This window comes from Stegostoma tigrinum, chromosome 29 (assembly GCF_030684315.1).
Source record: "Stegostoma tigrinum isolate sSteTig4 chromosome 29, sSteTig4.hap1, whole genome shotgun sequence".
NCBI classification, from domain to species: Eukaryota; Metazoa; Chordata; class Chondrichthyes; order Orectolobiformes; family Stegostomatidae; genus Stegostoma; species Stegostoma tigrinum.
Window position 1 is genome coordinate 5,130,628 of NC_081382.1, and position 23,430 is coordinate 5,154,057.

The 23,430-nt window shown below is 43.9% G+C and overlaps 1 protein-coding gene across 1 annotated transcript in view; it reads left to right on the forward strand.

Annotated features, from left to right (window-relative positions):
• Positions 1–11,604, forward strand: part of LOC125465249 (tubulin beta chain-like) — a 44,391-nt gene extending 32,787 nt beyond the window's left edge. The window contains exon 4 of the mRNA XM_059638141.1: positions 10,538–11,604. Within this exon, the coding sequence (XP_059494124.1) occupies positions 10,538–11,604 (1,067 nt within the window). The remainder of the gene's footprint in view (positions 1–10,537) is intronic.
• The last annotated feature ends 11,826 nt before the right edge of the window (positions 11,605–23,430 follow it).

Below are 23,430 nucleotides of genomic sequence, written 5' to 3' on the forward strand. Positions count from 1 at the left end.
TGGCAATCTGTTATTGGCAGAGTGCTACAGGGATCAGTGCTGAGGCAACAATTATTTATAATATATATTAATAACCTGGTTGACGGAAATGAATGTGGTATTGTTAATTTTACATATGACACAAAAGCAGGTGTGAAGGCAAAAGAACGATCTAGGCAGGTTAAGTGTGTTAGCAAAAACCCGGTGGAAACATGGGAAAATGTGTGGTTTGCAGTCTAGCAGGAATAATGGAACAGCTGAATATCATTTTGATGGAAAGGCTGGAGGAAACTGCAGCACAGGAATTTGGGGATTCTTGTGTATGAATCACAAAACTTTAGTGTACTAGTTAAGCAGATAATAGGGAAGGCAAATGGACTGTTGGCCTTTAACTTAAATGTAATGGCAATATAAAAGTAGGGAGTTCTTGCTAAAACTAGATGAGGCACTAGTCAGATATGGAATAGTGTGAACAGTTTTGGTTTCCTTGTCTAAGGAGAGATATGTTGGTATTGGAGGCAGTATGGAGAACATTCTCTAGGTAGATTCCTGGGATGGAGGGGATTTCTTTTGAAGGGAGCATGGACTTGAGTAGGTTGGGTTGTATTCAAGTTGGGATGTCATATTAAAGTTGTGCAGGTTGTTGGTGAGGCCTCTTCAGAGCACTGTATGCAGTTCTGATTGCCCTGTTAAAGGAAGCAAATTATTAAACTGGAGAGGGTTCAGTGGAAAAAAAATTACTAGGATGTTACTGGGAATAGAGGGTATGAAATATAAAAATAGGCTGGGACGTTTTTCACAGGAGCGTGGGAGGTTGAGTGGTGACCTGTTGAAGCTTATAAAATTATGAGGGGCATTGATAAACTGAGTGATGCGTTCTTTTCCTTAGGTTGGGGGTGTGCAAAAGTAGGGGGCATATTTTTAAGGTGAGAGGAGAGAGATTTAAAAAGGACGTGAGAGGCAGCTTTCTATACATAAGAGGTTGATTATTATTTGGAACAAATTGCCAGAGAAAGTGGTGGATGCTGGTACAGTTGCGATGTTTAAAAGATATTTGGAAAAGTTCATGAATAGGAAAAGTTTGGAGGGATATGGGCCAAATGCAGCCAGGTGGGACTGAATTAGTTTGGGAACATGGTGTGGACTAGTTGAACCGAAGGGTTTGTTTCCATGCTGTACTTCTGAGGAAAGGTTGAGAGAGCTAGCGCTTTCCTCTGTAGAATGATGAAGGATAAGAGGTGACTTGATAGAAGTGTCCAGAATGATCGGAGGTTTAGGTAGACTGGACAGCCAGAGACGTTTTCCTAGGGTGGAGGTAGCTTTTATGAGGGGGCATAGTTCTAAAGTGAAAGGAGGTCAATATTGGGGAGACGTCAGAGGTAGGTTCTTTACTCAGACAGTAATAGGGGTGTGGAATGCAATGCCGGAGAGATTAGTGGAGTCAGCCTCATTAGGGGCATTTAAGTGGCTATTAGATAGACACATATGTGATAGTATAAGGTAGGGGTGGAGGTTAGATAGACCTTAGGTTTAGGGTAAAAGTTCGGCACAACATCTTGGGCCGAAGGGCCTGTACTGTGCTGTACAGTTCTATGTTCTATGACTATGCTCAATATTAAAATATTTCCCGGAGATGTGTTTGCTCTGGACTAGACTGGCATCTTGGAATTCCTACATGCTGCAACTGTGACACATCATCTATCCTACTATTCTTTAATATGCTGTAAGGAACTACTTAGTTATTGTATACATCTTTGTATTTAGTTATGCTTAATTTGCTAGAATACTGGTCCCTGTGCTGTTCATAGACCGCCTTAAAGATACAGTTCCAACTGTCCGAAATTCTGATGCCAGTGTCCCACAAACTGGTGCTGGGACGCACATATCCCACATTGATCTCTGAGCCATGTGTTTTCTGTCACTAATCATATGTTCTCTGTGCCAACTGGTATCTGACTCCGATATTAATCCAGAGATTACTACCCTAGAAGTGCTGTTCTATAATTTGGTGCCAACTCCTCAGATGTCTAAGCAGAAACTTTTTCTTTTCCTTAGCGTTGTTGATAAAACAATCCCAGTTTCTGGGACCCTTAAGTTGAGGGTTAATGAGTGCTATTTTGTGCGGCAAGTTGTTGTAATCTATAATACAATGACATAAGGCTGGAAACCAAATATAATTGTCACTCCTAATAGGCAATTAGATAAATACATAAAAACAAAACATCTGCGGGACTATTCTACAGTCTCCCCCCACTGTCGAGGTATCATTGTAGATAATGTTCTCTAACATGGTCAAGCTTATGATATCCCTCTGGATGCATAATGTCCAAATCCTGGCTGAGGTCTAACTACGCTTTATAAAGGCTCAGCATTACTTGATTGTTTTTACATTCTCCGCCTCTATTAATAAAACTAAGGACTCCGTATACTTTAACAACGTTCCTATTTTAAAATATGTGAAGATGTGAATCCCTAGCACTGCCTGTTCTTGCAACCTCTTTAATTTTGGGATTTCCTGATCTAGATAATGGAGATCGCTGTTTAGGAAATCTTGTGAAAAGCCTTGTTAACATTCGCATTGTGTAGGAACTGGTGGTGTTGTGGTCGTTGTCAAAAGGCCACCCCTCATTCTGTATGAGCTGTTAAGTTAATGTTCTCACATTGTGTGCAAGAAGAAATAGTGGCTCTGATCCCCCAACCCCAGCTTACAATGTCAAAACAGCCACCTAATATTGATAATAAATGAAGGGCAGAATGGTTTTATATAGCCCAGGCACACTTGGCTGTTTTTGTTATTCTGCTGTTTCACCATCTGTTTTTATGCCCTTTGTTGGCAGATGCCTGTATTTTTCCTGTTCCTCAATATCCTAAGGAGTCCACAGTGACTTTCCGTTTGAGAATGTGGTTCTCTTGGGTGGAGATTGGAGACATGGAGGAAAGGCAGAGTGATTTAGCACAGCACGAAACATTTAGCACTCATTTGCTGCCACTGTAAAATAAACAGTCCAAAAGAAAGCTAGATTAGCGTATATTATTGCATTTCGCAACTTCAGAAGTACTCTGCAGCTACTTTTAAGATGCAGGAACTGCTATGATGTAGGGAATATTATGGTTAATATAGTAAGTGTTGCAGACTGCATTGTGATAACAACCAGATAATCTTTCTTGGTGATGTTGGTCAAGGGATAAATATTGCCAATGACAGTAAAGGGAACTCCTCAACTGTTTGAATAAACCCCTGAGATCAGTTCTGTTCACTTGAGGGGGCCTTAGTTAACTTCTCATCTGAAAAAGACACCTCCAACAATACAGCCATGCTCAAGTACAGCACTGGAATGACACTCTAGATTTTGTGCCCATGTCTGTACTTGAATCTACAAGCTTCTGACTTGAGCGGCAGCATGATGGAATTGAACCAAGTCACTGCACCCTTTGGTTGACACAATTCACAATTGCATCAGTGATAATGGGAACTGCAGATGCTGGAGAATCCAAGATAATAAAATGTGAGGCTGGATGAACACAGCAGGGTCAGGAGCACAAAAGCTGACGTTTCGGGCCTAGACCCTTCATCCACAAAAGCTGACGTTTCGGGCCTAGACCCTTCATGAAGGGTCTAGGCCCGAAACGTCAGCTTTTGTGCTCCTGAGATGCTGCTGGGCTTGCTGTGTTCATTCAGCCTCACATTTTATTATCTACAATTCACAATTGCATTGTTTCACCAGAGAAGCTATGGTGCCTACTGTAGTCCTGACTGATTGTGCAACTACCTTACGGTGGTTGTTGTGAAGATTATTACTGTTCCTGAACTATTATCTCATCTTGAATTAAGGATGAGATAACTAACAAAAAAAATAGCTGTGAAAAAGGGGTCCTTTTTAAGTTGGCAGACTGAAGTGGTATAGTGATCACCTGGGGTCTTAACTGTTTCTGTCTAAAAGACTTGGATGGAGGAATCGAGCAAAAATTGCTGCTGACAGAAAGTTGAGGAAAAAAATTGGTAGATGTCACTTCTGAGAGAAAATGAAGTTATTCATTTCAATAAAAAGAACACAAAACCTCCACATCGGGGAAACCAAGTGGAGGCTTGGGGACCGCTTTGCAGAACACTTACGCTTGGTTCACACTAAACAACTGCACTTCCCAGTCACGAACCACTTCAGTTCTCCCTCTCATTCCGCAGATGACATGTCCATCCTGGTCCTCCCACTCTCCCCCTATCCATCTCAAAACCAGCCGAGCCTGTTCCCTCCTCCCTAACCTGTCCTTCCACCCACCTGTCCCTTCCTCCCACGTCAACTTCACAAGCTTCAAAATCTCCCCTTCCCCCACTGCATCCCAAAACCAGCCCAGCTCGTCCCCACCTCCCTAACCTGTCCTTCCTCCCACCTATCCCCTCTAGCCCCACCCCCATCTCCTACCTACTAACCTCATCCTGCTCGCTTGACCTGTCCGTCCTCCCTGGACTGACCTATCCCCTTCCATACCTCCCCACCTACACTCACCTCTACTGGCTCCATCCCCTCCTCTTTGATTGGTCTATCTCCTCCTATCCATCTTCAATCCGCCTCCCCCTCCCTATTTATTTCAGAACCCCCTTCCCCTCCCCCCATTTCTGAAGAAGGGTCTAGGCCCGAAACATCAGCTCTCCTGCTCCTATGATGCTGCTTGGCCTGCTGTATTCATCCAGCTCTTCACCTTGTTATCGCAAAACCAAAATATTGTTTGAGTGAAAGGAGACCGCAGAATGTTGTGATTACAGATGAACCTGGATGACCTTGTACATGAATTAGCTTACAGTTACAGCAAGTAATTAGAAAAGCAAATGGAAGGATGGACTTTATTGCGAAAGGGTTAAAATATAGATTAAGGAAGCCTTGCTGCAATTGTACAAGACATTGCTGAAACAACATAATTCCTCCGCCGCATCTGTTCCCAGGGTGAGGTATTCCACTCCTGCACATCCCAGAAGCCCAAGTTCTTCAAGGATCGCAACATTCCCCCTGCAGTGGTCGAGAACGCCCTTGACCGCGTCTCCTGCATTTCCTGCAACACATCCCTCACACCCCGCACCCACCACAACCGCCCCAAGAGGATCCCCCTCGTTCTCACACACCACCTTACCAACCTCCGGATACAACGCATCATCCTCCGACACTTCCGCCATCTACATTCTGACCCCACCACCCAAGACATTTTTCCATCCCCACCCTTGTCTGCCTTTCAGAGAGACTACTCTCTCCATGACTGCCTTGTTCGCTCCACACTCCCCTCCAACCCCACCACACACAGCACCTTCCCCTGCAACTGCAGGAAGTGCTACACTTGCCCCCACACCTCCCTCACCCCTATCCCAGGCCCCAACATGACTTTCCATATCAAGCAGATGTTCACCTGCACATCTGCCCATGTGGTATACTGTATCTATTGTACCAGTGTGGCTCTCTCTACCTTGGGGAAACCAAGCGGAGGCTTGGGGTCCATTTTGCAGAACACCTCCGCTTGGTTCGCCAGAAACAACTGCACCTCCCAGTCGCGAACTATTTTATCTCCCCCTCCCATTCTTTAGATGACATGCCCATCATGGGCCTCCTGCAGTGCCACAATGATGCCACCTGAAGGTTGCAGGAACAGCAATTCATATTCCGCTTGGGAACCCTGCAGCCCAATGGTATCAATGTGGACTTCAGAAGCTTCAAAATCTCCCTTCCCCCACCGCATTCCAAAACCAGCCCAGTTCGTCCCCTCCCCCCATTGCATCCCAAAACCAGCCCAGCCTGTCTCCGCCTCCCTAACCTGTTCTTCCTCTCACCCATCCCTTCCTCCCACCTCAAGCCGCACCTCCATTTCCCACCTACTAACCTCATCCCACCTCTTTGACCTGTCCCGTCTTCCCTGGACTGACCCATCCCCTCCCTATCTCCCCACCTATACTCTCCTCTCCACCTATCTTCTCTCCATCTTTGATCTGCCTCCCCCTCTCTCCCCATTTATTCCAGAACCCTCTCCCCATCCCCCTCTCTGATGAAGGGTCTAGGCCTGAAACGTCAGCTTTTGTGCTCCTGAGACTCTGCTTGGCCTGCTGTGTGGATCCAGCTTCACACTTTGTTACCTAAAATATTGCATATTGTTTTGGTATTGTTTAAGAAGGGATACTCTTCTATTGGAGGCAATTGAGAGAGGATTTTCCAGGTTGATTCCTGAGATGAAGAGCTTTGTTTTATGAGGAAAGGTTAAGCAAATGGGGCTTATACTCTAAATTTAGAAAAGTGGGAGGTGATCTTATTGATAAATTCAATTCAGTCGGCTTGACATGTGGATGCTGAGAGAATGTGGAAACCCAGAAGTGGAGGGCATACTTTCAGAATAAGGTCAATGCTGATGTTTATCGTCAACTCAAACCTCCAACATCTTTCTTAACCTAAATCTACTATTGTAACGGTCCCTTCCCTTCTCCCTCAATTGCACCTATATTGTTGTTTCAGATGCACCCTGGGATAGTGAGTTTCACATTTTATTTCTTGTTAAGTTTATACACTGGAAATATTGAGTTGTAAATCAAGTGTTAATCAAATTTGTCTTCTAGGTATAACAAAGTGTGGAGCTGGATCAACACAGCAGGCAAGCAGCATCTTAGGAGCACAAAAGCTGACGTTTCAGGCCTAGACCCTTCTTCAGAAATGGGGGGGGTGGGGGGAAAGAGGGTTCTGAAATAAATAGAAAGAGAGGGGTAGGCAGATCGAAGATGGATAGAGGAGAAGATAGGTAGAGTGGAGACAGACGGGTCAAAGTGGTGGGGATGGAGCCAGTAGAGGTGAGTGTAGGTGGATAGGGAGGGGATAGGTCAGTCTGGGGAGGATGGACTGATGGGGCAGGATGAGTTTAGTAGGTAGGAAATGGAGATGTGGCTTGAGGTGGGAGGAGGGGATAGATGAGAGGAAGAACAGTGTAGGGAGGCGGGTCTGAGCTGGGCTGGTTTCGGAATGCAGTAGGGGGAGGGAAGATTTTGAAGCTTGTGAAATCCACATTGATACCATTGGGCTGCAGGGTTCCCAAGTGGAATATGAGCTACTGTTCCTGAAATCTTCGGGTGGAATCATTGTGGCACTGGAGGAGGCCCAGGATGGACATGTCGTCTAAGGAGTGCAAGGGGGAGTTGAAATGGTTTGCGACTGGGAGGTACAGTTGTTTATGCGAACCGAGCATAGGTGTTCTGCAAAGCGGTCCCCAAGCCTCCACTTGGTTTCCCCAATGTAGAGGAGGCCACAGCGGGTACAGCGGATGCAGTGTACCACATTGGCAGATGTGCAGGTGAACATCTGCTTGATTTGCAAAGTCATCTTGGGGCCTGGGCTGGGGGTGAGGGAGGAGGTTTGGGGGCAAGTGTAGCACTTCCTGCGGTTGCAGGGGAAAGTGCCAGGTGTGGTGGAGTTGGAGGGGAGTGTGGGCGGACAAGGGAGTCACGGAGAGAGTGGTCCCTCCGGAAAGCAGGCAAGGGTGGGTATGGAATAATGTCTTTGGTGGTGGAGCCAGATTGCAGATGGCGGAAGTGTCGGAGGATGATGTGTTGGATCTGGAGGTTGGTGGGGTGGTATGTGAGGACAAGGGGGATTCTCTTTTGGTGGTTATTGCGGGGACGGGATGTGAGGGATGAGTTGCGGGAAATGCGGGAGACGCAGTCAAGGGCGTTCTCAACCACTGCGGGGGGATGTTGTGGCCTTTGAAAAACGAGGACATTTGAGATGTGCGGGAGTAGAATGCCTCATCGTGGAATCAGATGCGGTGGAGGCGAAGGAATTGGGAATAGGGCGTGGTATTTTTGCGGGAAAGTGGGTAGGTGGAGGTGTATTCTAGGTAGCCGTGGGAGTTGTGGGCTTGAAATGGATATCAGTTTCCAGGTGGTTGCTCGAGATGGAGACAGAGGGGTTCAGGAAGGTGAGGGAGGTGGTAGAGATAGTCCAGGTAAACTTAAGGTCGGGGTGGAAGGTGTTGGAAGTGTTCTTTTGGTGGTTATTACAGATTTCACAAGCTTCAAATTCTCCCCTCACCTCTACTGGCTCCATCCCTGCCTATTGTCTGCCTCCTCCAGCTATCTTCTCTTCTATCCATCTTCGATTTGCCTCCCCCTCTCTCCCTATTTATTTCAGAACTCTCTTCCCCTCCCCCATTTCTGATGAAGTGTCTCGGCCTGAAACATCAACTCTTCTGCTCCTAAGATGCTACTTGGCCTGCTCTACGCCTGTTTGAATACATGCTGTTTTCACAGTGCCAGGTGCCTTAAGTTACGCTGTGAAAGTTACAAACTTATACTGCAGTCACATCTGCTCTTGAGTGATGTATAGGAATTGACAAACTCTTAGCCTTTTTAAATATTAAAAATTTAGCTTGCCTGTGCCAATGAGGTAAAATGTTTTGAAGTTATTTAATTCCCTCACCCTTTAAACATGTTTCTTCAATAAAAGAAAATCGGTGGTTTGTGTTATTGAGAGTTGAAATACATTTGGTTAAACAGATACAATAGCTGTTTGTTGACATTACTTCATTACTATCAATATGTCATTTTTAATGCTTGGCTACTTTGCATAAGCTGCCATTATGTCAGTAGAGAGTTGTAAGTTCACTGCTCCAAGAAGTTAATACAGGACCAGCTGTTTTTTAATGCAAGGTTTTGAATACAGTAGTTCTTATATGCAATTACTTGAGCAAATTCAACTGTTTTGGATGGATTTTGCAGTTTGGAGTTTTCTTTTATATTGTTCATTTCATCTCAACCTGAGGTCCGTCCATGGTAGATACTGGATGAGTTGGCACCCTTTACAATGGCATAGGATGGTGAATGGGGGCATGCACTGGTTTGAATGGGGGAAATGATGCATTGTGTGGAGTAACTGCTAGAAAGCCTAAAATGTAACAACAATTGGAACAAAGTCACAGGGGACTGTTACAAACCTGTAAACAGCTGAGCTCAGTACTTGGCAATCCTTATGGCCAACTCCACTTTGCACCTGAGAGTAGGGAATTACCCATCTTGAACTATCCAACTTATGAGCTAAATTTCAAACTCGTTTGGGATGAAATTGGTAGAGGGTGACTTGGTATTGGACACCTGGTGGTAAAAAATTAGACTTATTAAAACAGTTTTAAAAATGATTTGAGAATTCTTCAGTGCAATGTCAGAACAATGGCTGTAATGTGAGTTATTGCTTCATTGTTCAGATGTGTGTGATGTTAAAGGGTTGCCGTAGTCCCAGAGAACTGTAGGGCTGCTTTCTCATTGGATAGACGTAATTGGTGGTGGTTTACCATGCATCAAGCAAGGTGAAATGTTAAGGAGAATTCTTCGTGGTAACCTCAACCATTCTGACAGTTTGATGTTCAGCAAGTGGTTTAAAAAAAGGAAATGTGTATATTGGAGTAGGAATGCAGAAAATGTATCAACGAAACATTCCACATGAAAAGGGACAGGTTGAGAAAGCTTAAAGGAACCAAGTTTTAGTTTCTTAAGAAAGTCTAAGGGCAGTTTTCTGGAAGATACAAAATGTTGAATTGTTAAAAAGTCTGCAGTATTAGTTCACAGTTGGCAAAACCAGAAGACCTTTAATTAGAGAATAGTTAATTTAAGCAGGTATTAATAGAACATAGAACATTACAGCACAGTACAGGCCCTTTGGCCCTCGATGTTGTGCTGACCTGTCATACCGATCTCAAGTCCATCTAACCTACACTATTCCATGTACGTCCATATGCTTATCCAATGACGACTTAAATGTACCTAAAGTTGGCGAATCTACTACCATTGCAGGCAAAGCGTTCCATTCCCTTACTACTCTCTGAGTAAAGAAACTACCTCTGACATCTGTCCTGTATCTTTCACCCCTCAATTTAAAGCTATGCCCCCTCGTGCTCGCCGTCACCATCCTAGGAAAAAGGCTGTCCCTATCCATCCTGTCTAACCCTTTGATTATTTTATGTCTCAATTAAGTACCTGTCAACCTTCTTCTCTCAAATGAAAACAGCCTCAAGTCCCTCAGCCTTTCCTCGTAAGACCTTCCCTCCATACCAGGCAACATCCTAGTAAATCTCCTCTGCACCCTTGCCAAAGTTTCCACGTCCTTCTTATAATGCGGTGACCAGAACTGTACACAATACTCCAAGTGTGGCCGCACCAGAGTTTTGTACAGCTTCACCATAACCTCTTGGTTCCGGAACTTGATTCCTCTATTAATAAAAGCTAAAACACTGTATGCCTTCTTAACAGCCCTGTCAACCTGGGTGGCAACTTTCAAGGATCTGTGTACGTGGACACCGAGATCCCTCTGCTCATCTATACTACTAAGAATCTTACCATTAGCCCTTGCAATATTGTTTCCTGAAAAGTGTATATAATGTCCTGCTGCAAGAGATTTTGAAGATATTGTCATGAAGAATATTCAGAACGCTAACTGCAGCATTTAGATTAGTGGGAGGGGGGTAAGCTTGTTGGGGCAAGTAACCTGACGTTGACCATCAATATTGATGTTTTTTACTAAAGCATTTTATTTGGCATCCTTTGTTTCAGGACGTAGCGGTGCCTCTAACAACTGGGCCAAGGGTCATTACACTGAAGGAGCTGAATTGGCTGACTCTGTCATGGATGTAGTGAGGAAGGAGGCTGAGGGATGTGATTGCCTCCAGGGATTCCAGCTTACCCATTCACTGGGTGGTGGTACTGGTGCTGGCATGGGTGTCCTTATCCTCAACAAGATCCGTGAAGAATACCCTGACAGAATGATGCTCTCTTTCAGTGTTATTCCTTCACCCAAAGTATCGGACACTGTGGTAGAGCCCTATAATGCAACTTTATCAATTCACCAACTTATAGAGAATACAGATGAGACCTTCTGTATTGATAATGAGGCTCTGCATGACATTTGTTTCCGAACCCTCAAACTCACAACACCCACTTATGGTGACATGAATCACCTTGTGTCAGCTACCATGAGCGGTGTAACAACCTGTCTACGTTTCCCCGGTCAGCTCAATGCTGACCTGCGTAAACTAGCAGTGAACATGGTCCCCTTCCCCCGCCTACATTTTTTTGTGCCAGGGTTCACTCCTCTGACTAGTCGTGGTACCCAGCCATATCGTGCCCTCTCAGTACCTGAGCTTACCAAGCAAATGTTTGATGCCAAGAACATGATGGCAGCCTGTGACCCTCGACATGGCCGCTATCTGACTGTTGCTGCTGTTTTCCGAGGCCGCATGTCCATGAAAGAGGTGGATGAACAGATGTTAAACGTCCAGAACAAAAATAGCCCTTATTTTGTGGAATGGATCCCCAACAATGTCAAGACTGCTGTCTGCGACATCCCACCGAGAGGCCTCAGAATGGCAGCCACCTTCATTGGCAACACAACAGCCATCCAGGAGCTGTTCAAGCGCATTGGTGAGCAGTTTTCTGCAATGTTCCGGAGGAAAGCCTTCTTACACTGGTATACCGGTGAGGGCATGGATGAGACAGAGTTCACAGAGGCTGAAGCTGACATGCTGGATCTGATAGCTGAATACCAGTACTATCAGGAAGTTCCAGTGCATGAGGGGGCTCGGTATTATGTTGAAGAAGTTGATGGCGATGAAGAGTCCTGAACACCATTATTTTGAGCTCCAGATTCCTTACAAACCTTTCTAAATAGGTCCTCCTTCTCCTGCACTATTCACATGATCTCATCTCGATAGTAATGGAGCAATTAAAATCGCCTGACTGTACTCAAAGTATTGACTTGTTGAAAAGTTAAAACAATGTGTGCTGTTGAAGTATATTAACTGTACAGCCAGAAACCCTGTGATCTGTCTTAGTCAGCTATCCCACAGCGCTTCCTCTTGCAATTCCAGAATCCTTGAAACCAAGTAATGCAATGGTAAAGGTTACTTTGTATCATGGTGCAGCATTCTCATATGAGCTGGAAGCAGCGCAGGCTGCTCTACCCTTCAGGCCTGCTCCACCATTCAATAAGATCACAGCTGATCTGATTACTCTTGCAACCCCTCAGAACCTTGCTTATCAAGAGTCAATCTACCACTACCTTAAAAATATTCAAAAAGAGAGTTCCAAAGAACCGAGTCGAGAGAAATTTTTTTTTCCATCTTTTACTTTAATGGGTGACTCCTTATTTTTAAACAGTGGTTCCTTATTTTAGATTCTTCCCAAGAGGGAAATCTCTTTTCCAAATGCATCTTTTCAACACCACTTACCTTCTTATCTGTTTCAGTGAAGTCACCTCTTACCCTTTCCAAACTCAAGCAGATGTAACCTAATGTGTCTTATACTTCCTCATGAGACAACACACTAATTCCAGGTATTAGTCTAGCAAACATGCCCTGAACTGCTCTTGATGCACTTACATCATTCCTTAAATAAAATGATTAATACAGTACTCCAGACATGGGCTTATGAATGCACTGTATAATTTTCCTATTTCTCTAGCAAGCATGACCTTCCTACTTCTGTATTTAGTTGCCTCCGTAATAAACAATAACACTCTACTAACTTTCCTAATTGCTGTATCTGCATACTGATCTTTTGCAGTTCATTGAGTAGGGCATGCAGATCTGTCTGCACTCTATTCTTCTAGCTAAAATGGACAATTTCACATTTTCTACAAGATATTCCTCAATCTTTGCCCACTGACTCAACCTGTTTATGTACCTAAGATCACACGGTCTGAAGCTGGATGAACACAGCAGGCCAAGCAGGAAAATCGACGTTTCGGGCTGCTCTGATGCTGCTTGGCCTGCTGTGTTCATCCAGCATCGCATTATGGTATCTCGGCTTCTCCAGCATCGGCAGTTCCTACTATCTCTATTTATGTACCTTTCCGGTTTCCTCATGTTCCTTTCACAACTTACATTCCTATGTACGTTTGTGCCATCAGCACATTTAGCCCCATAGTTCCAGTACCTTCATCAAATTCATTTATATAAATTATAAGAAGTTGAGACATCATTATTGATTCAAGTGGCATGTCATTTATTACATTTTGCCATCCAAAAATAGACTCATTTATGCATAAGGTAACACAGTGTGAGCAGGAGGAACACAACAGGCCAAGCAGCATCAGAGAAGCAGGAAAACTGACGTTTCGCGTCGGGACCCTACTTCAGAAAATGCCTTTTTATGCCTTCTGTTTCCTGTTATCCAGTAAACATCTACTCATGCCAATACATTACCCTGTACACCATGAGCTTTTATATTCTGCAGGAACCGTTGTGACCTCTTATCAAATGCCTTCCTGAAATTTAATTACATTACATCTGCTGGTTCCCCTTTATCCACTGCACATGTTACTTCCTCAAATAATCCACAAATTGGTTAAACATAACCTCCCATTCACAAAATCATATGAACTCCATGTAATTACCTTGGACTTTTTAAAATGCCCAACTAACTAGATCTTCCCTGTGACATATGTTAGACATACTGGCCTGTACCTTGCTATTTTATGTCTTTTTGATCAAAGGAGTTACATTTCCTACTTATCAAATGTAGGGAATTTTTTAAAAATTAAAACAATGCATGAACTCTGTCACAAGCCTCTTAAGACTCTAAGATGAAATCATTGAGGACCCTGGGAATTGTCAACCTACAGTTCCAATTTTTGTGGTACTCCCTGCTTCATTCTGTCCTGTACATCCTGAATTATAGCCAATTCTCAGAACTTACTTGCATTTTCTACAGTGAAGATTGAAGCAACATCCTGTTAATTCATCTGCCATCTCTTTATCGTGCATTATTAATTTTCTAGTCACTTTCTATCAGTTCAGTGTTGACTTGCTTTTATCCACTCCTTAGATGTGGACAGCGTTGGGTAGCCACTATTGATTGCCCATCCCTAATTTCCCTGGAGAAAGTAGTAGTGAGCTTCCTTCTGGAACTGCTACAGTCAGAGTCAGAGAGGTTTACAGCAAGGAAACAAGCCCTCCTGCCCAACTTGTCCATGCCACCCAATTTTCACAGTTAATCTAGTGCATTTGTCTGCAATTAGCCTATGTCGCTCCATACCTATCTCATACACATGCCTGTCCAAATGTTTCTTAAATGACAAAATTGTCCTCACCTCCACTACCATCTCTGGCAGCTCAATCCAGACACTCCCCTCTGTATGGAAAATATTGCCCCCTCGACCCTTTTGTATTTCTCCCCTCTCATCTTAAACCTATACCCTGTAGTTTTAGCCTCACCTACTGTGGGGAAAAGCTGTTAGCTATTTACCATATAATGCCTCTCAATTTTATAGACCTCTAAGGTCACCCTTCAGTCCCCTACACTTCAGCATAAGCGGTCCCAGCCTATCCTTATAACTCAAAATTTCCAGCCGAGGTGGCATTCTTAGTAAATCTTTTCTGCACTTTTTCTAATTTAATAATATCCTTTCTGTTGTAGGGTGACCAGAACTGCATGCAATACTCCAAATGTGTCCTTACCAACGTCTTGTACAGTTACAGCATGAAGTCCCAATTCCTATACTCAGTGCTTTAACTGATGAAGCATGCTAAAAGCTGCCATCACCACCCTTTGTACTTGTGACTCCACTTTTAAACAGCAACCTGCACCTCTAGATCTATTTGTTCTGTACCATACCCCAGGGTCCTAAAATTGATTGTGAAGGTCCTGTCCTGGTTTGACTTACCAAAATGCAAATAACCTTCTTCACTGTCCACTATACCACCAACATTGGTGTCATCCACAAACTTACTACCATACCTCCTGAAGTCTCATCCAAATCTTTTACATAGATGAAGAATAATAGTGGAACCAATCACTGTGGCATAGGCCTGCAGTTGAAAAATAAGCCTCTACTACCACCTTCAAGCCAATTTTGTATTCAATTGGCCAGCTCTCCCTGGATCCCATGAGAATTAATTTTACTCAACAACCCACCATGCAGTTCCTCATCAAAGGCCTTACTAAAGTCCATTGCACTGCTGTCATCTACTTTCTTGGTCACCCCTTCAAAAACACAATCATATTAATAAAACACGATTTCCCATGCACAAAGCCATGCTGACTATCCCAGATGAGTCCTTGCCTTTCCAAACCCGTACAGATTCTGTCTCTCAGAATCCCTCCACCAACATAGCTACCACAGATGTTAGGCAGTCTGGTCTGTAGTTCCCAGGCATTTCCCTGCAGTCTTTCTCAAATAATGGCATAACATTAACCATCCTCCAATCTTCTGGCACTTCACCTGTGGCTGCTGATGATACAAATATCTCTGCTATTTCCTCCCTAGCTGCCCGCCAAGTCCTGGGATACACTTCAGGTCTCAGGATTTATCTGCCTTAATGCATTTTAGCACTTGTAACATCTTCTCTTCTTTAATGTGGTCTGTCTTCAAGACAACACTGTTTATTTCCCCAAGTTCCCTAGGATCCATGCCTTTCTTGAAAGCAACTACTGATGAGAAATATCCATTTAGGATTTCTCCCACCTCTTGTGGCTCACCACATGGATGACCTTGTTTATCTTTAAGAGGCCCTATTCTCTTCCTAGTTACTCTTTTCCCCTCATACTTGTAGAATCTGTTTGGATTCGCCTTTACCTTACCTGCCAAAGCCATCTTGTATCCCGTTTTAGCCTTCCAGATTTCTCTCAACGTGTACTCAGATACAGTCTATACTCCTCAAGGAATTAACTTGATCCCAGCTGCTTTCACATGCCATATGCCTCCCTCACTTTCTTGACCAGGGCCTCAATAACTCTAGTCATGCAGGGTTCCTTACTCCTGCCAGCCCTACCCTTCATTTGAACAGGAATATGCTGGCCCTGAAACCTCACTAACTCATTTTTGAAAGCTTTCTCCTTACTAGGCATCTCTTTGCCTGCAAACAGCTTCCCCTAATCAACTTTTGCAAGTTCCTGTCTATGACTATCAAAACTGACTTTGTCCCAATTTAGAATTTAAACTTGTGGATCACATCTATCTTTGTCCATAGCTATTTTAAAACTAATGCAGTTATGATCACTGGTACCCAAAATGCACCCCCCACTAACACTTCAGTCACTTGTCCTTCATTATTTCCCAAGAGGAGGTCAAGTTTTGTCCATTCTAGGAGGGCCATCTCTCTGCTGCATGAGACATTCTTCCTGAACGCGCTTATCAAGTTTATCTCCATCCAAGCCTTTGGAGTATTAGGACATTCACAATGCTATAAGGAAAATAGTTCCAGATTTTAACCCAGCAGTGAAGGAATAATGATCGAATTCCAAATCAGTAGTGTTAATTATTTTCTCTTAAAAATATCTATAGAATCTCTTTTTATATTTCTAGCTAGCTTTCTATCATACTTCAAATTTGTCCTCATTATTAAGTATTAGCCATTGGAACACATGTGAACGTACAAATGAGGGGCATGAGTTGCTATTCAAACCCTCCAGCCTGCTCCATTGTTCAATAAGATCACAGCTTATCTGATTGTAACTTAAATCACATTCTCGTCCATCTCTGATAACCTTTCAATGCTTTGCTTAACAAGAGTCTATCTGCTTCTGCCTTACAAATATTCCACTGTCTTTTCAGGAAGAAGGTACTAAAGACTCATGACCTTCAAAGCAAGTAAAAAGCCTCACCTCTGTTTTAAATGTGCAACCTCTGATTTTAAATAGTGATCCTTTGTGTCTGAATTCTATAAGAAGGAACATCCCTACATCTCCCATGTCAAAACCCCACCGTGATCTTGTATGTTTCATTCAAATTACTTCTTACTCATTTAAACTCTAGCAGACAACCTTTCCTCACAAGACGGATCCCCCATTCGAGGTGTTAATCTGTAAATCTGAACTGCCCCCGTTTGCTCAATCTCACACTTTTTCTTTAAATTTGATATCATCTTGATTTCTTTTTAAATTTATGGAGAGTTGGGTTGTCCTCTCCTTGGAATTTTTCTTTCTCACCAAAATTTATCTATTTTGTGCATTTTGAAATAACCATTGCATGTCTGCTATGGGTTTCTGTTGATACATCCCAGTTCTTTTGTGTACTGCTCAGTTTTTTAAAAAGTCACACTTTTATAATTTGCTGGTTCCACTGCTGATGGCTTAGAGCCAAATTAACTGCATGTTGAGTAAAGGTTTGCCCCAAATTGCTGATCCTTCACCCCTGAAACAAAACCACCAAACTCATTCCCAACAAGGAGACACACTCCACTACTGATGCTCTGTAGGAGCATTGTATACCATCGACAAAATGCACTGCAGAAATTCACCAAGGCTCTTTTGAGAGTAACCAAAAAAAGCATAAGAACTGAAATTGTAGACATGCTCACTGAGCTGGTGGGTTTGGTTGCAAATAGTTTGTCACCCTGCTAGGTAACATCATCAGTGTGCCACCGTTGAAGCGTCAATGTTCTGTCTCACTTGTTATTTATGTGCCTTGGTTTTCTGGGGTGATTGGTATTACTTCCGGTTTTGTTTCTCGGTGGTTCATACACAGGGTCTAATTCGGTGTATTTGTTGATGGAATTCTGGTTGGAATAACCAGGCCTGCAGGAATTCACTGGCACGACTCTGTTTGGCTTTTGTGATCATCCATGCGTTGTCCAGTCAAATTTCTGTCCCTCATTGTCCATGTGTAGTGAGACTGTAAGAATTGGTCTTTTGTCTTGGTGGCTAGTTGGTGTTCACGTATCCATATAGTCAATTTTCTTCCAGTTTGACCTATGTAGTATTTCTCTCAGTCCTCGCATGGTCTTTTGTATATTACCTCAGTTTTGCCAGTTTTGGGTATGGAATCCTTTAAGTTTGTCGGTGGTTGTCAGTTTGTGGGCTACTCTGTTACCTAGGGATCTGAGTAGTCTTATCATCTCTAAAATGTCCTTGATGTATGGTAGGGTGATAAATGATTCTGGTCGTGTTGTGTGTTCTGTTGTGGTCTGTCTCAGAGGTAGCAGCGGATTGTGCTTTTCATAGAACATACAACAATACAGCGCAGAACAGGCCCTTCGGCCCTCGATGTTGCGCCGACCTGTGAACTAATCTAAGCCCCTCCCCCACGCTATCCCATCATCATCCATATGCTTATCCAAGGACTGTTTAAATACCCCTAATGTGGCTGAGTTAACTACATTGGCAGGGAGGGCGTTCCACGCCTTTACCACTGTCTGAGTAAAGAACCTGCCTCCGACATCTGTCTTAAATCTACCCCCCTCAACTTGTAGCTATGCCCCCTTGTACAAACTGAAGTCATCATCCTTGGAAAAAGACTCTCACTGCCCACCCTATCTAATCTTCTGATCATCATGAATGTTTCTATTAAATCCCCTCTTAGCCTCCTTCTCCCCAGTAAGAACAGACCCAAGTCCCTCTGCCTTTCTTCACAGGGCCTGCGCTCCAGACCAGGCAACATCCTGGTAAATCTCTTCTGCACCTTTTCCAATGCGTCCACATCCTTCCTGTAATGGGGCGAGTTTTGGGTATCTATTTCTTTTGATGACTGTATAAAATCAGGGTGGCATGATGGCTTGATGGTTAGCACTGCTGCCTCACAACACCAGCGACCCAGGTTCAATCCCACCTTTGGGCGCCAGTACGGAGTTTACACATTCTCCCCATGCCTGTGTGGGTTTCTTCCCACAGCCCAAAGCTGCGCAGGCTAGGTGGATTGGCCATGCTAAATTGCCCATAGTGTCAGGGATGTGTCATTTGGTGGTCTTTAGGGGGATGCTGTGAGAGTTGGTGTGGACTTGTTGGGCCAAAGGGCCTGTTTCCACACTGTAGGGATTCTGTAAGTGTTCTTGATTTGCTTTATATAGTTCCGTGTTGCTGCAAAGTGTTGTGGCTCATTTAAATAATGTTCTGATGCAGTTCTGTTTGTGGGCGTTGGGTTGTTTGCTACTGTAATTGAATATTTGTCTGTATGTGTGGTCTTTTTGTATATGCTAACCTGGAGTTCCCTGTTGTTCTTGTTGTCTACTGTTATGTCTTTTGGTCGGAAATCAGGTTAAACCTGGTTATGGGCATCTGTCTGAGTTTGAGGTGTGAGGGGAAGATTCCATGTCACAGGATTGGAGATGTTGAGTTTGTTTTTAAAATTCATTCTCGGGATGAGGGCGTTGCTGGCTAGGCAGCATTTATTGTCCATTCCAAATTGCTCAGAGGGCTGTTAAGAGTCAACCACATTGCTGTGGGTCTGGAGTCACATGTAGGCCAGGCCGGGTAAGCATGATCGTTTCCTTCCCTTAAAGGACATTAGTGAACCAGATGCGTTTTTCTGACAATCAACAGTGGATTTATGGTCATCATTCGGTTTTCAATTCCAGATATTTATTGAATTCAAATTTCACCATCTGCCATGGCAGGATTTGAACCCAGGCCTGCAGAACGTTATCTAGAATCTCTGGATTAACAGTCCAATGATAATACCATTGGGCCGTCAGCCCCCTAGTCAGGGGGGTTTTGTTGGGCCTCAAGAAGGGGAAGGGCTATGGGGTGGGAGGTTGAATCCAGAATGTTTTGGGTCCAGTAGAAGTGTAGGTGGATGGGTGGGTGTGCGTTAGGTATGGAATCTGTTAGGTATGGAATCTGTTAGGTATGGAATCTGTTAGGTATGGAATCTGTTAGTTACTTAGGAGTTAGTGGATGTATTTAATAGTCTATAGTGTAAGAATGACAGTCTGGTCAGTGGAAAATCCAAGCCCTGGTAGCTGAAAGTAACAAAGTAAAGAGTTGTTGAGAGTTATTTATTTGTTTATATTTAAAATACTTTTGGAAGAAGAGTTTGCTTTCTCTCCACTTTGCTGCCAGATGTGCTGAATTTCACCAGCAGTTTCTTTGTTGTTTCAGATTGCCAGCATCTGCAGTACTCCATTTTATTTTAGCATTTAACTTACTGCTACATCTACTCTTCCATCTCTTCCACAACTTGAAGAAGTTCTGCACCTCCCACTGATAGGATTTCTGTTCTAATTTTTCTTCTTGTTAACCATTGTTACTTCTATTGTTGCTCCTCATATTTGCCAAAACTTGCTTTCACAGCCATATCTCATGCCTCAGTGACTGCCTCCAACTCAGATCACTCCATGTGTGTTCCAACTGAAGTTTCATGCTTTGTATTTCAAGTCCACCCATGATCGCAAATATTTCAGTGATGTACAGTGTTCCTCAAATAGCTGTTTTCACTGCATCCTGAGATCTGCACTCAGTGCCGTGAGCTGCCATATACGTAGCCTGAACCCCTCTCTCCATTAGCACTGCCTCACCCATCTCGGAGCTGCCCTATTCCCCTAGTTCCACTGCATTCTGCAGCTTATTTGACATTCTCATGAGAAACTTCTTCCTTTCAGGCATTAAGGAAGAGAAGCTTCAATAACAAATGCTCCTTTGGAACATTGCTCCCTTCCCATCTGTCTCCATTCCATCTCCCAACTCCATCTCTTCTTAAAAAAAAGCAGACCAGGGGTGGCACCTGCACATCTGCAATGTGGTATACTGCATCCGCTGTACTTGTTGTGGCCTCCTGTACATTGGGGAAACCAAGCGGAGGCTTGGGGACCTCTTTGCAGAACACCTCCGCTCGGTTCGCAATAAACAACTGCACCTCCCAGTCGCGAACCATTTCAACTCCCCCTCACACTCCTTAGACAACGTGTCCATCCTGGGCCTCCTGCAGTGCCACAACAATGCCACCCGAAGGTTGCAGGAACAGCAACTCATATCCTGCTTGGGAACCCTGCGGCCCAATGGTATCAATGTGGATTTCAGAAGCTTCAAAATCTCCCCTCCGCCTACTGCATCCCAAAACCAAACCAGCTCGTGCCCGCCTCCCTAACCTATTCTTCCTCTCACCTATCCCCTCATCCCACCTCAAGCCGCACCCCCATTTCCTACTTACTAACCGCATCCTGCCCCCTTGACCTGTCCATCCTCCCCGGACTGACCTATCTCCTCCCTACCTCCCCACCTATACTCACCTCTACAGGCTCCATATCCCCGCCCCTTTTAACTTGTCTGTCCCCTCTCCATCTATCTTCTCCTCTATCCATCTTTGATCCACCTTCCCCCCTCTCCCTGTTTATTTAAGAACCCTCTCTCCATCCCCTATTCTAATGAAGGGTCTAGGTCCAAAACATCAGCTTTTGTGCTCCTGAGATGCTGCTTGGTCTGCTGTATTCATCCAGCTCTACACTTTGTTATCTCGGATTCTCCAGCATCTGCAGTTTCCATTATCTCTAACTCAAACAAACAGATGTATTGTGAAACCAATAATAGTGGGCCCTCTTGTGGTGCAGTGATAATGTCTCTATCCCTGACTGGGAGGCCCAGGTTCAAGTGCCACCTACTCCAGAGGTATGTAGTAACATCTCTGAACAGGTTGATTATAAAAATAGGTTGATTAAAAGTATAATAAAGCAGTGTACTGCAGCGGTAGTATCCTTATCTTTGAGCCAGGAGGCCCGGGTTCAAGTCCCACCGGTTTCAGTGATGTGCAATAATATCTCTGAATAGGTTGATTTGAAAATAGATTTAAATCAAATAAAAGCAGAACAGGGATGGGTCTGTACAACAGTCTGTCTGTACTGAGACAAGCCTATGTATCCCTAAAGTGGTCGGGCTTTGAGAGTTATTACAGGGGTAATAACACATTCAGTCCCCTGCAACGCCTACTGGCCATGAAAATCTTGAAGTGTGGTGGGCACAATGTGCTTCCTTTCAAAGGACACAAAGGCCTGTGTTCCGCTCTCTGATGCTGAACATTCTGTACTCAGCAAAGATTTTAATTTTATCCTCAGCACTTACTTAAGTGAATTTTCAGCATGACTTGACAAACTCTTCTTCTATCACATTTTACTCCAAGTCTATTTCTTTGGGCAAGAATCCCCCTCCCATCCTGCAGACCCTCACGGACTGCCTACAGTGTGGAAACAGGCCATTTGGCCCATCAAGTCTACACTGACTCTCGAAAGAGCTTCCCACACAGATTGACCCCTCCACTCTATCCCCATGTTTCCCATGGCTAATCCAACTAACTTACACATCTTTGGAAGCCACAGGCAATTTAGCTTGGCAAATCCACATAACCTGCATATCTTTGGACTGTCGGAGGAAACTGGAGCACCCAGAGGAAACCCACACAGAAATGGGGAGAATGTACAAACTCCACACACGGTCACCCAAAGCTAGAATTCAACGCAGGTTCCTGGTGTTGTGAGGCAAAGCGCTGACCACTGATCCACCATGCCACTCCCTTCACTGCCTTCAACATTGTCCCTCCATCTGGACCCCTCCCTTTAATCTCTTACCTGCATTTGACTTATTCATTGACAACTGTTGACCGACACCAGTGACCTTAATTTCTTTGCTCCCCTCACCCATTCAAACCTATCTCTGTTTGAACTGATTGTACTCTATACTCTTAAATTTAAAAAAAAGTGTTGTGAAGAGGGGTCACTGGAGTTGAAATGTTGACTTTGCTTTCTCTCCGTGGATGCTGCCAGACCTGTTGAGTTTTCCAGCAATTTCTGTTTTTGCTTAGATATGCATATGGTACATAGGTTCCTAGCCCACCTGCATTTCCTGTGGATCTGTGGACTGTGTACATAGGTTGCACTTCAGCCTCGTGCTCTAGATCTTTGGGCAGTAGTAATGGAGGGTTACAGACAAGTTGGAGGATTTTCTTATGTTCTGTTTCTGTGCCTAGTCAAAGTGGCTATCAGTAGGCCCACTTAGCAAGCATTGGAGAGGATCGTAATTCTCAAGTGTCTGCCCATCTATTGTAGTTATGCCCATGCCTGTGCTTCCTTCAGGAGGGAGCACGTGGTGTCCCCTGCCACACTTGAAGATTTTCATGGCCATTGGGCACCATAGGGGACTGAATGTGTTGTTACCCCTTCCTATCTGGTTACATCTGGCCAAGTTTAGTTTCCTGAAAGAAAGTACTTATAAGGAAGAGCTCACCAGCACTAGTGGGATTGGTTAGACTGCCACAGCAAGCAATATAGTCATCAACAAAACAGCCTTGGTGAATATGATACAAATCGGCTTTGAAGTCCTCTTTTACATCAGGCACTACTAGCTGACTCCTTTATGTTGCAGTGTCCTGTATGTGTTAACATGTATGTTTGACTTTCTTTGAATCAGAATCTAACATTTGGGACTTCTGTGTAATCATGACATTTTGCTTTTGCTTCCTCATGTATATTCAGTCCAATTTTGTAGGGAGCTGAAATGTAGAAATGCTTAAGGCTGCAAAGCTTCTCCTGGCTATTTTAGATATAGATTTGTTTGCTGAATATTTGGCACTGATTTATTTTTCCATATGCGGTTGAAGAGGGACCTGGGACACACAGCAGGATAGACTTGAAATTTGTAGATGTCATTGCAGGAGCTTCAGATCGGTCATGCAGGTTTTCAAATGCCATTCTCATTCAGTGGCTAGCAGGAAGGATGAGAGTGAGACAACTCCACTGCAATGGAATGAA